This window comes from Vipera berus (assembly GCF_964194415.1).
Source record: "Vipera berus genome assembly, chromosome: 3".
NCBI lineage: Eukaryota > Metazoa > Chordata > Lepidosauria > Squamata > Viperidae > Vipera > Vipera berus.
Window position 1 is genome coordinate 81,283,405 of NC_138204.1, and position 14,742 is coordinate 81,298,146.

The 14,742-nt window shown below is 38.7% G+C and overlaps 1 protein-coding gene across 1 annotated transcript in view; it reads left to right on the forward strand.

Moving 5' to 3' along the window:
* Positions 1–3,300: 3,300 nt before the first annotated feature.
* The window catches only part of CLCA4 (chloride channel accessory 4), a gene marked incomplete at both ends in the record, with an annotated part of 33,224 nt that continues 21,782 nt past the window's right edge, over positions 3,301–14,742 (forward strand). Inside the window, 5 exons of the mRNA XM_081325507.1 lie at positions 3,301–3,420; positions 5,495–5,635; positions 12,537–12,687; positions 13,461–13,569; positions 14,572–14,740. Coding sequence (XP_081181633.1) covers positions 3,301–3,420; positions 5,495–5,635; positions 12,537–12,687; positions 13,461–13,569; positions 14,572–14,740 — 690 coding nt within the window. The remainder of the gene's footprint in view (positions 3,421–5,494; positions 5,636–12,536; positions 12,688–13,460; positions 13,570–14,571; positions 14,741–14,742) is intronic.

Below are 14,742 nucleotides of genomic sequence, written 5' to 3' on the forward strand. Positions count from 1 at the left end.
GCCCATGGCAGGAGATCTAATACAAGTCTGGACAAATGTACAAATCTAATCTCTTCTTGAAAATCTCCAGTGATGAAGCAACTTCCAGAGGCAAGCTGTTCCATGGATTAATTATTCTCACTTTCAGGAAATGTTTCCTTAGTTCTAGCTGGATCTCTTTTTAAGGACCTTTCACCCATTACTTCTTGTTCTGCCCTGGAAAATAAATCAACTCCTCTCTATGTTAGCTCATCAAGTACTGGAAGACAATTATCATATCACCCCTAGTTCTTCTCCTGGTTAGAGTAGGCATACCTAGTTCCTTCAATCATTCATCATATGGTTTAGCCTCCGGACGCCTTATCATCTTTGTTGGTCTTCTCTGTTGCCTTTTTTTTGTATATTCCAAGTGTGGTCTCACCAGTGCAGTATAAAGCAGTACTATCACTTCATTTGTTCTTGAAACTATCCCTCTGTTGATGCAACCTAGTACTGCATTAGCCTTTTTGGCAGCTGCAGCAAATTGCTGGCTCATACTTACAGTAAGAGATGGTCTACTAGGGCACCTGGATCTCTCTCACAGTTGCTATTATTGAGCCATCTACCACCTATTGTATATCTGCACTTTTGTGTGGGGACCTTACTTTTCTCATCACTGAATTGCATTTTGTTGGATGGGGTCCAGTGTTCAAGTCTGTCAGGTCCTTCTAAATCTTGAGTCTGTCATCTAAAGTGTGAGCTATTCTCCCCAGCTTGTGGCAGCTGCAAATTTGATGAGTTCTCCTACTATCCCCTCATCTGAATTTTCATGAAGATTTTGAAAAGTACTGGACCAAAGGCAGAACTTGAGGTATCCCACTGATTGCTTTCCTCCATGTAAATGTAGTTCCATTGAGGACTACCCCCTGAGTGTGGTTGGTTAGCCAGTTGCGAATCCACCTGGTGGTGTCTATCCCACATTGTTCTATCTTACCAAGAGGTTAGTGCGGTCTACTTTGCTAAATGCCTTACTGAAGTCTAAGTAACCTATGTTACTAACACTGAATGAGTTTCCTTCAATCCTTAGCAAAATATGTTTTAAATACAAATCTAGTGGTCATTTTTTTCCAAATCAACAGGAAAAGGGGGATTAGGGGAAAGTTACAAATGGACTCAGGCTCCAGATAAATTTGAAATAAGATTTTGAAGCTAATTATAAAAACCCTTCCCATGGGAAAATGTTTTTTTTAATTCTATTTTTTATTTTGATTTAATTTGATGATACTAATACAGAATGAATTAAAATACTTTAACATTGGGTATAATGAAAGATTATTTTGAACAATGGACTTAGAAGTTAATTTTAAGAGTGTCTATTCCTATAAGTAATGTTTTAAAAATGCTATAAAAGAGAAATAAGTTGAGACTGACCTTAAAGTGATTTAAAAATGACATGTTACAAGAATGATATGGAAAAAGATGCTATGCTGGACACAAAAGAAATTGGTCGATGCCTTAATAATTTAAAGGAATATACAAATAATAAGGGACGCGGTGGCTCAGTGGGTTAGGACGCTGAGCTTGTCGATCGGAAGGTCGGCAGTTTGGCAGGTCGAATCCCAAGTGCCGCGTAACAGAGTGAGCGCCTGTTACTCGTCCCAACTTCTGCCAACCTAGCAGTTCGAAAGCACGTAAAAATGCAAGTAGAAAAATAGGGACCACTACGGTGGGAAGGTAACAGCGTTCCGTGCGCCTTTGGCGTCTAGTCATGCCGGCCACATGACCACGGAGACGTCCTCGGACAAGCGCTGGCTCTTCGGCTTTGAAACGGAGATGAGCACCGGCCCCTAGAGTCGGAAACGACTAGCACGCATGTGCGGGGGAACCTTTACCTTTACCTTTTTACAAATAATAAGTCACAATGTGACCTGGATAATTTTCCTAAATTGGATTTACAAAAGAACTGTTAAAAGTTTTGAAAAATTTTATGAAAAGGGACAGAGAAAAAATGAAATGTTTTGTGGGACGTTATTTGAAGGGTCTAAAGATCAAGATTGTTAACCATAAAAGGAAGGAATATAAATATGGTTTAATTAATCAAGGTTAAAATAGATAAATGTTGTTATCTTTGGTAACTCTTAATGTACTTTTGCTGATCTGAGCTGAATATTAAGTCCGTAAGGGTTTGTTTATGGATAAGAGATGCACTATGACAAGAGGTCCTCAACCTTTTGGGCACCAGGGACCAGTTCCATGGAGAGAGTTTTTTCCGTGGACCTGAGGGTGTTTGGTTTTGTGTGCTGCCTGTATCACACGGATGGGGCTTTGCTTGTTTGTGCGGCCCAGTTACTGGCATGCTGTGGCCCGGTACTGGTCCACGGTACCCCTGCGCTATGAGAAGAAGAAATCACTTGTATTTAAGAGAAAATGAAATGGTTTATAATTGTTTTGATGAGGAAGACAATTATGAGGAGGACAACCTAGAACTAAGGAGAATCTTCCTGACAGTTTAGAACAATTAATCAGTGGAACAACCTGCCTCTAGAAGCTGTGAATGCTCCAGCACTGGAAGTTTTTAAGAAGAGACTGGACAGCCATTTGTCTGAAATGGTATAGGGTTTCCTGCCTGAGCAGGGGGTTGGACTAGATGACCTCCAAGGTCCCTTCCAACTTTATTATTATTATTATTATTATTATTATTATTATTATTATTATTATTATTATTATTATTATTATTATTATTATTATTATTATTATTATCCTTTCTTTTCCATTTCTATTTCTGTTTCTCTTTTTCCTTCCCCCCCTGCAGCTTCTACTCTTTTTTTCAATTTATATTAGTTTTTAGAGTTTTTAATATAATCTTTAATAAAATTATTACAGGAAACCACCTCCACTCACTTTTTGGAAAAATGCAAATAATAGACCATCATATTCTATCCAAATATTGACTTCAAAAGTAGGGAAAAAGTTAAGTTCATGAAGTGAACAAATTACTTTCCTATAAGATTGATATTCCAAAAGGTTGATTTAATTTGCAATGTTTGTAGAAGAACAAAATAATGTTCTATAAGTTCTTTAGAATGCTTGCAATGAATTAAGATCAGAATGAGGAACTTCAATTCTTATTAAACTGTTGATATTTAACATACATATCAACAAAGAATAATCAGCAGCTGAATCACTCCATCAGAACAAAGTCCTGCTATAAAATATGCTGGAGTTGACTGCACATATAAATATGTGCATATCTAATACTTCTGTGCCATCCTTTCAGTCAACAAGGTGAGGAAAGTAGTGCCAACAAAGATGGCACTCAGTCAAGACATTTTGGTGGTAATGATGCTACTACATGGAGTAATGGGAACCATGATCAATTTCACCAATAATGGCTTTGAAGACATTGTTATTGCTATTAATCCAGCGATACCTGAAGATGACAGAATTGTTACCAACATAAAGGTATGATAATTGGACATTTATGAATATATTAACTGTATAATACATTAAGAATTCTGCTATCTATATCTATCTTTTGTAAATAATGAGGTAGCTTCCAAGATGTGTGTGTGTTACGGTGGACAGCTCTGTGTCAAGGGACTGGGCAATTCAAGACCAATTTGATGATAAGAAAAGAGTCCTTATCTGACAGGCATCCATTTGAATAGGCATAAAAATCAACTGATAAACAAGCTAAAATATATTTGTTTAAATTATAACTATAGCTGCCATTTTTATCTATTTCTGTTGATGATGCCACTTGATTCTGTCTAATATTTTACTGATTTAATTGTATCCTGTCTTTATTATTTTTGCAAATACCTCAAGGCAATGAACATATTCAACACACCTTCCTCCCCCTATTTTCCCAACAACAACCCTGTAAGGTGCTGAGAAAGAGTGACTGGGCCAGTTGGTCACCCAGCTGGCTTTCATGACTAAAGAGGTACTAGAACTCATAGTCTCCTGTTTTCCTGCTTTTGTCCTTTTAGTAATGCTTTCCTCTTTGGTGACGTGTAAGCGTACCCCCTGCTTTTACTATGAAGTTCCACCATTAATGTTTATGAAACTCCAAAGAAATTCATAAACGCTTCAACCAACTTGATTTCTCAGGCCCATAATGCTGCTCTTTTATCATATGGACTTTGTGTTCCATTTTAAAAGTCTTCCACACTCAAATCAGGCTAATTGTTAACTAGTCTCTCTCCTTTACCACTTTGAAGGAGAGATGAAGAAATCCTCCTTCATTTCATAGAATTGTAATAATTTGATCTCTGGCACAATATATCATATTAGTGCTGGCCTTCCCCAGCCTGATGTTTTTGAAGTTGAACTACAAGTCCTCCTTTTTTAATCAATATGGCCAATGAACATGTTTACTGAGATTATGGGAACCATAATAATTCATTACATCAGAAAGATATAAAAAATGAGGAAAATTCATACAAATAAGCTGGAAGAAAGTATTCTTCATATACCAAACAAGATTGTGAGCTTTAGCAAAATTTCACCCTGTAGGAATGTATGGTTATTAGATAGTTTTATTTTTAATGGATCTTATTCACATGCATTTAATTCTTTTTTTATAATTTCTCAACACAGCAGATAGCCTCATCTACTAATTTCCTGAATGTCAACATTTTGTCAAGTGTTCAAGAAAAAAAAAGAATATTTACCAGAGAATTCACAGATTCTATACGTATATATTTTTTATTTTTTATTTTTATTTTAATTCCATTTATATCCCGCCCTTCTCCGAAGACTCAGGGCGGCTTACAAGCTTAGCAGTAGCCTTCATTCTATGTATATGCTTGCTTATTAGGGCTTTCACCCCCCCCCCCAAAGCGGCATTATTACAAAGTCAGCTTAATTGCCCCCAACAATCTGGGTCCTCATTTTACCTACCTCGGAAGGATGGAAGGCTGAGTCAACCTTGAGCCTGGTGGGACTCGAACCTGCACTAATTGCAGGCAACTGGTGTTACTTAAGGAGGCATTAGCCCACTGCTCCACCAAGGCTCTTTTTTGTTATATTGTAAAGAGACCTTTTTCTTTTCACAAGGTAATACTAATAGTATTGTTTAACCCAGGGAAGTTGCATCATGTCCACTGTGTTTTCTGTGTTTTTAACTGTATATTCAATTAAAAAAAATTAAAAAAAAGAAAAAAAAGAACACAGAAAGGTACAACAACATAATTTGTGACTTTCAGATTCTGGGAAGTTGAGGTCTAGGTAGAACCATCTGGGTATGTGTAGTTTAATGAAGAGAAGGGTGAGGGGTGACATGATAGCAGTGTTTCAATATCTCAGGGGCTGCCACAAAGAAGAGGGAGCCAAGCTATTCTCCAAAGCACCTGAAAGCAGGACAAGAAGCAACGGATGGAAACTAATCAAGGAGAGAAGCAACCTAGAACTAAGGAGGAACTTCCTGACAGTCAGAACAATTAATCAGTGGAACAATGTACAGAACCCTAAGCAGTAACAATTGACAGCTCCACAACAAAGTGAATATATTTGTATTTTGTGTTTCTATTAGGATATGGTTAAAGAAGCATCTAATTATCTCATCAGTGCTACAGAACGAAGATTTTACTTTAAGTCTGTAAAAATTATAATTCCATTAACATGGAAACCAAAACCAGAGTATAAAAGAGTAATAAGAGAATCCTACGGAAAAGTAAGTGGACAATATTCCTCAAAAATATATATTAAGAGACAGAAACTACAATACAGCTGCAGGTCTCTGAATTTGTCTTTATAACTCAGTTGCCTTCTCCAATTGCAGTTGCTTTGAAAGGGTATTTGCCTTTTAAGAAGGGAGTATGAAAGAGCTGGATATGTTTAATCTTCAGAAAAAAATAACTGAGATAGAATATAGAATACTTTATAAATAAATAAAAAAGGTGACAGATTTAGAAGGTAAGAGCTTTTTACTCACTCCCTTTGTCATTCCAGCGGTCAGGACAGAGAATAATAGACTTAAGTTACACAAAGACAGATTCTGACTACTAGTATAAAAAAATGTAATAACAGTTCAACTATGCTGGCTTTATTCAGATTCTTGCACTGAAAATCAATAGCCTAAACAGGCCCTTCCAAATGGACAATTTTAAGATATTGCAACTGTGACATTTGCAGGGGTTATGAATCTAAAACTCCATATTTACAGAAAGTTTGCAATTAAATCAGTGTTAGCCCTACAAAGTAGAGTAGACTAAGACACAATGCAGTTAAGGTCAGGACTAGTTATATTTTAACACCTACAGTAACAGAATCTTGCAAGTCTGAATTTCCTCCTCCTCCTCCTCCTCCTTGCAACCCAACTCAGTGTGACCCAGGCAAATCAAAGTTTGAATGTGCTCTTACATCAGCCATAAAGTACTATGCAGTGCATATTGTGCTGCCACCATGCGGTTATTTGGGGAACTACAACATTATGCTAATTTGGGGAACTACAACATTATGTTAATTTGTTCAGCCAACCCCTCCCATTTGTGACGTACTTCCTCCTTCTCCTTAAACTCCATTCTATCACTTCCTGCCACCATCTCACATGCGGTGGTCTCTACATGCTCGTCTCTACATGCTAGGATCATTACTGTCTTTTGACCTTGAAATACCGTCCATTTCATCATCTACCACACCTTGTCTGCTGTAATCTTCTCTGCATGCAAATAAAGGTCCTTCTGGATGATTAAAAGATAATTTCATGAGTTCTGCTATCTGGCAAAGATTGTTAACAGTGATAGTATCTGCTTATACAGGCCAGGTACAGGGGTCTCAGCAAGGGGATAAATCATTAAACAACAGTCAGAGTCAGAAAAGTCAAAAGACAGTAGAATTCCTACAGCCTGCAATCCATATGTGTGTGTCATATCTGCAAGCAAGCTCACTGCAATCCGCCATCTTGTGAGAACACATGGTCACACAAGCTTACTGAACATCTCCTGTGTATGCTGAAAACTGTTTCTGTATATTGGACTGTGTTATAAACCCTGTCTAAGCTAGAATTTGACTTCTTAAAGAGACAGTACCCATTTTTGGCAAAACTTAAAAAATGTCTAGACAAGGCTCTGAACACTCTTTTATCGCTGAATCAATGCAGATGCATCATGCCTCTGACCACACAGATGCACAGGCAGCTGATTCTGTTGTAAAATCCAAGCGCACAATAAGACCAACACAGAAACTCAGAGAAAACTATGAGACAATTAGAGATGAATTCTCCAGTAATCTGTCAGACCTATGGGACAGAACTGCACACTGCATGTCAGTTTTGCTGCACTTTAATGACAATCCTGCTGAATTAAGAGACTCTATAGATCGCCTATCTGCAGCCTATGAACGTTACCAGTGGCTGTCTGCAAAATACACAGCCTTCTTAAAGGACTCTAATATAGATGACTCCTCAGCAGAACTAACCAAGACTGATGCACTAAACCACCAAAGAGATCTCCTAGTGCAGGGGTAGGCAACCTCGGCTCTTTTATGACTCGTGGACTTCAACTCCCAGAATTCCTGAGCCAGCCAAGCTGGCTCAGGAATTTTGGGAGTTGAAGTCCACGAGTCATAATAGAGCCGAGGTTGCCTACCCCTGTCCTAGTGCAAGATGCAAGGGATAAGGCAGAACTCCATATTGCTGAACTGCAGGAGACCAGATCCACAGCATGTTCTTCTAGATCCTCTCGCTCCAGGACTTCAGCATTAAGTGATAAGCTGGTAGAGGCCCATGCACATCTAGAAGCAAAGAAAGTGCAAGTCTCCTTTGCCAGAAAGGAAGCTGAAATACAGGCCCGCCAAGCAGAGGCGGAATCCCAAATAAAGATTCTGCGAATAGAAAAGGAAGAAGCAGCTGCCCTAGCAATGATAAGGGTCTTTGAACAAGCAGTGAAGGAAAGCACTGATCCAGATTGTGCCATCCCAACAGAAGTGGAAGATCCAGTGGAACGCACCAGTAAATATCTGCTAAAGCATAATATTTGCAACGATGCAGAGCTATCTTCTGTACCTCCTATGAACAACACTGTTCTGACTCTCAACATAGAGAGTCAGAAACCTGCAAGGGCCTGAGCCTCTTCAACTCCACAACACAAGTGCATTAGCACTTCAAACTGCATCACCAATGCCAGCAATAAACTGCCAGTGCTAGCAATAAACAACAGTTTAATCAACAGCCAGCATAAGCCTTAGAGACTAAACCACAGCTGAATCCTCTTGGAATGTCATTCTATCCTGGTACACCTCACCCTTATTCACCAGAGAACTTTCACACCCAAGGGGTCCCACAAGTTTCTTTGGCACCAAGGCGTGAGGGATCAGACCTCTCTCACTTTGATACATGATTGGCTGAGAGCTCATCAACACTAGCCTCTCAAGGTTTGATGACTGTCCAGAGAACTACAGATCCTGGAGATCAACCTTCAAAGCTGCTATTGCTGATCTCAACCTTACCACCAAGGTGGAACTTGATCTACTCATAAAGTGGCTGGGGCCAGAATCTGCAGATCGTGTTAAAAGACTGAGAACAGTACATGTTGACTCTCCAGATGCAGGTCCTGCTGCTGCATGGGCAAGACTTGAACAAACCTAAGGAAGCTCAGAAGCAATAGAGAATGCTTTATTCAAAAGACTGCAAAACTTTCCAAAGATAGGCAACAAAGATAATCACAAGCTTCAAGAACTAAGTGATCTCCTCATGGAGATAGAATTGGCAAAAACAGACCCACGTCTACCTGGTCTAAGCTACCTGGACACCTCCCATGGTGTCAATCCAGTGGTGTTAAAACTGCCATACAACCTGCAGAAGAAATGGACACAACAAGGCTCAGAATACAAAATATGCTACGATGTATCTTTCCCCCCATTCTCATATTTTTGCAGGTTCATCAGCAAACAAGCCTGGACAAGAAATGATCCCAGCTTCAACTTCAGTGAATTCAGTGGGCCTGCTCCACCATCATCATCAAGGTATGATAACACAGCAGCTAAACACAGAGACTCACGTGAAGCTGTGTTTACAAAAAAGACGGACATCTCACCTCCTGTACCATCTCCTGCTCAACGAAGTGGTTCAGATGATAGAGATAAAGATCCTAATCGTCAGTGCCCTATCCACAAAAAACCTCACCCTTTTAGGAAATCTTGTGAGCTTAGAGCAAAGACTATACAAGAGCGGAAAGAGGTTCTCCAAAAACTTGGAATATGCTACAGGTGCTGTGCTTCTTCAAAAACTTGGAATATGCTACAGGTCCTGTGCTTCTTATGACCATTTTGGTAAAGACTGTAAAGCCTTTGTCAAGTGCACAGAATGCAGTAGCGACAAACACATTACAGCTCTGCATCCTGCTCCACTTCCAGGCAATCCACAGCAACCACCGGTATCCAACCCTGCTTCAAATCATGGCGGGGAGCAGCAAAATCATGCTCCAGTCACAAATGTCTCATCTTCATGTACTGAAGTGCGTGGGAAAGGTTTCAGTCACAAATGCTGTGCCAAGATATCTCTAGTCAAGATATATCCAGAGGGTCAGCCTGAAAAAGCTACCAGGATGTATGCCATAATAGATGAGCAGAGCAACAGATCCCTGGTCAAACCCAAATTCTTTGATATCTTTGGCATACAGGGACATGCAACACCATAGACTCTCAACACCTGTTCTGGTCGTGTAGAGACCTCTGGCAGAAGAGCTAATGGGTTCATGATCTCTCATATCAAAGCAAAGAAGGACATACCATTGCCATCATTGGTTGAGTGTGACCAAATACCAGACAACAGGGAAGAGATTCCCACTCCAGAAGCTGTATATCACCATCCCCACTTAAGGCACCTGGCTACTGAGATTCCTCCAATGGACATGGATGCTGACATCTTAGTCTTGCTGGGAAGAGACATTCTCAGAGTTCACAAAGTACGCCAGCATTGCAATGGACCTGATGATGCCCCATATGCACAAAGACTTGACCTAGGCTGGGTAATAGTGGGAGATATATGCATAAATAGAACGTGCACACCATCAGAGATCAACTCCTTCAAAACTCACGTGTTAAGGAATGGGAGTGTATCTCACTTCAGACAATACCCTCACCACCATGAAGAAAAGGAGAAGCCTCTTAACATCATCCAGGTATCTGATGCTATCCCCATCAACTGTGATGATAACTTAGGCAGCACAGTGTCTCATACTACACGTGATGACAACAAAATAGCCATGTCAGTTGAAGACAGAGAATTCATCAACATGGTGGACACTGAATTCTCCAAAGATATGTCTAACAGCTGGGTAGCACCACTATCTCATCATGCCTCAGGAGAAAGCACAGCTGAGGTCTTCAATCTTCAAGATCCTGACAACAATCCAGAGATTCGTCCTGAAGTCAAGACCCTTCTCACCAGATCTGAGCAGAGAGCCATCATGAACTGTCAACACTCTGAACGGTTCTCCAACTGGACAAGGCTTGTACGCATCATTGCAAGGTTAGTCCACATTGCACAATGCTACCACACCAAGTCTAGTGACACTGAATGTCAAGGCTGGCACTTATGCCAAAAACCTCTCTCTGCAAAAGACAACTGCTTCTGGAATCAATGGAAGATGGAGTATCTTTCTCTTTTGCAAGGACACAGAAAATGGCAACATCAGAACCCCAATCTCCAAGTTGTTCTGCTCAAGGACCAACAAGCCCAAAGAATTGAAAGGCACCATAAAGACTTTTCACAGAACTTGTCTTGCCTTTGCCCCTTGGAGACTGAACTTGTCGCCTTTCCTTGTTGGATCCTGACTTCAAGAAGAAAAGTGATTTAAACTTTAATCTAGACTTTGAGGCCTGAAATTGCAGTTGTTATTGTTGCAATATATGCATGTTCCACCTTTATGTCTTTCAGGTCTTCAAGACAACAAGCAAATCACAAACATTTATTTGTATTTGCATAACTACCGTTATAGAATTTATAGTGGTATTTTACAATACCAGACGGGGAGTGTGCTGTTACATCAGCCATAAAGTACTATGCAGTGCATATTGTGCTGCCACCATGTGGTTATTTGGGCAACTACAACATTATGCTAATTTGGGGAACTACAACATTATGTTAATTTGTTCAGCCAACCCCTCCCATTTGTGACGTACTTCCTCCTTCTCCTTAAACTCCGTTCTATCACTTCCTGCCACCATCTCACATGCGGTGGTCTCTACATGCTCCTCTCTACATGCTAGGATCATTACTGTCTTTTGACCTTGAAATACCGTCCATTTCATCATCTACCACACCTTGTCTGCTGTAATCTTCTCTGCATGCAAATAACAGTCCTTCTGGATGATTAAAAGGTAATTTCATAAGTTCTGCTATCTGGCAAAGGCTGTTAACAGTGATAGTATCTGCTTATACAGGCCAGGTACAGGGGTCTCAGCAAGGGGATAAATCATTAAACAACAGTCAGAGTCAGAATATTGAACATGCCTACTCAATACCCTCTGCAGTCAAAGAATGACAGAAAAGTTGTTACCTTCAAGTGAGCTTTATGCTCATCGCTGGAAAAAAACAATTTCTAAACTATATATACTAAAACTTAATTTAGTGGACTATTAAGAAAAGAGATATCCATTATTCCCAAAGATCTGCTAAATCCAAAAGTACTTCTTTGGATCTATTTATATCACTTATATAATGATATAATTAAGCAACTGTTGTAATATTCACCATTTAGATAGTGACAACATTATAATTTTATTTTATTTTATAATGACATTATTAAGGTGAAATTAACTGAAATGTATCTGATTTATCTGAACTATTTGGGCTGTAACTGATTTGCCTGTTATTTTGAAGAGGAATGACATCTACTGTAAATGAAAATTTTACTCAATCTTTTTAAAGTCTGCTAAATAGTAGTCCACTAAATTAATGTTTTACTGTAATTCATGAGTTTCAAACTTGCCATATCACATGAGGTGTTGTGACATATCACAACTTTTTTCACATTGCCGGAGTTGGAATGGATGTGGCCTCCGGATGATGCAACCGGCCTGCAGACCAGCAGTTTGACACCCCTGCTGTAATTGGTTTTTTGTGATGTAAAGGGTCTTTCTTACAGTTTAACAAAGTGACTCTATGTTGCAAAGATGTTGCTGATATTGCTGAAGAATAACTGTTCACATCCTTAAATATTTCCCCTGCTAATTGTGGCTGCAAGGAATTATGAAGGACAATAGTTACCCATCTCTGCAATGTAATTAAATGAATTATAGATATACTTAATATGAGTAAATCATATGAATATCAACCAAGCCTTTCATTATTATGGTGATCCAAGTTTATGTTTCAGATGCAGAAGGAGTTAATTTTGACTGCTTCCATGCCAGTGTGCAACACCTTGTCAATTAAGTACCATAAAAGATGTATTCATTGTAGGTAATTTCAAGGCTAAAGAATACTGAATAGTGTGATGCAATAAATAAAAAAAATATACAGTGAATTTCTAAGAGGTGGTTTAAGACCAGGAATAATTTTGTATTAGCAAAAGATTAGCAATTTTTCCTTCACCTATCTTTAAAATATGCCCATGATTATTTTATTTTAGGCTGACATCATAGTAGCTAATCCTTACTTGAAATCTGGAGATGATCCCTACACCTTGCAGTATGGAGGTTGTGGGATACCAGGAAGATACATTCACTTCACGCCAACATTTCTGACAAATGACAATTTGCGCAATGTTTATGGATCTCGAGGTAATATATTGTAACTAATTGGTTTTTTTTTTCATTCTCATTAATGAAACCTTCAATAGGCAGGGACTGAACAATAACCAACAAAATAAGAAAGTTCATGAAAAATAAATGCCTAATCTTGCTCGGTCACTTCTTTCTAAAGGGTCAAAACTCAGGCAAAAGTTTAACAAGTTTGCATTTTAAAACGAACCATACAGTCTCCAGCCTGAAACTATCATATCCTGGGTCTATTCAGAGGATGGCCAGATTCAAAAGATGGAGCCCTGGGTGTCTGCATGTTTAGTAAACAGGATAGAAAAGGAACTTTCAGTTTTGTGCAGCAAGTCATCTAGGCTTTATTTAATGAATTTCCCTTTTGGAGTTGCACATAATAACTCAAGGTTGACTCAGCCTTCCATCCTTCCGAGGTAGGTAAAATGAGGACCCAGATTGTTGGGGGCAATTAAGCTGACTTTGTAATAATGCCGCTTGGGGTGTGTGTGAAAGCCCTAATAAGCAGGCATGTACATAGAATGAAGGCTACTGCTAAGCTTGTACGCCGCCCTGAGTCTTCGGAGAAGGGCGGGATATAAATGGAATTAAAATAAAAATAAAATAAAAATAATTTTAAGTGCAGCTTCAATTCCAAAACTTTTCTCAGTGGGATCATCATTAAATACCCACTAGCAATGGTATGTCTACAGTTCCAACAGCATTTAAGCACATTCACATAACACCAACTTCTTACCAACTATTGTAAATTTACAATTCATTTGTTTTATTTTTTCCTACAGGCAGAGTCTTTGTCCATGAGTGGGCTCATCTCAGATGGGGTGTCTTTGATGAATATAATTATGATGCTCCTTTCTATGTTTCCAAGGAAAAGGAAGTTGAGGCAACAAGGTATCTTCCTAGACTTATATTGGCTTCAGCACTTCATCAATTTTCTATCTACTTGTCTAGATCCAATTATTATTCAAATAATATTCAGGTCACTGTCTTGATTTGTTATTTGTATATCCCTTTCAATTATTAAGCTATTAATACAATGGTTTCTTTTGTATATCCAGTCTAATATCATGGGAAGTTTTCTTTATAATTAATTAAGAAAAACTTATTTCAAAATTATCTGGGCTCTTAGTAATTTGTTTTGCTGTTTATTCAAAGACACTTTTGTTTTAGTCAATAAACTTATCGTTTGAAGATTTTCTTTCACTAAGAATTGAAGGAAATTCACCTGGTGCTCTAAAACAAATGAATCCTGACATTCCTAATAGCTAAAATGCAGTTAACAAGTAATTTCCAAAAGTGATTATAAGAGGAAGCATGCAAACTTAATGTCTTTTCAAAGGGGTCCACTGGGATTTGAGCAAGATGGTTAACCCTTCTTCTCCCAGAATTCCACCAAGGACTATCATCTTGGAAGGACCAGATGTCTGGACCATTGGTGGGTGATCTCTTGTGTGTAGAAGAATTTTCAAAGAGCTGTTTACCGCTCTTCATTCTGCCATGGTTGTTGGCTCTGCTTTTCTGGGAACTATCTTCAGTTCCCTATTTCTTCCCTAGAAGTCCCTCCAATACCAAAATTCATAATTGTCAATACTCTTCCTATCCTGCTTTTTCAAAGTCCAAGGTTGCAGATATTGTCTACTTAATATAAACATCTTCTCCTGACATGGATGAGAGATCAAGGATTACTTGAACTTTAAGCTAAACCAGGAAGCTGAAAAACATCCTGGAACAAGGCAACAGCAAACCACTTCAGTACTCTTGCAAAGAAAATGAAATGAATATATCCCAAAAGATATCAGAAGTCAAGCTCAATTTGAAACAAATGTTCTCTTTTTATATTGATGTCATAGTTTTTCATTTGTAAATTATGTATATTTTTATCATATCATTTAGATGTTCAGCTAGTGTCACTGGTGTTTATATATATCCAACTGGACCAGGAAACCACAGAGACTGCAAATTCCAGGAGGACACTCAGATGTATGAACCGGGATGTCAATTTGTACCACATAAATACCAAAGCACTCCAGAGTCGATAATGTATATGCAAAGTCTACCTTCTGT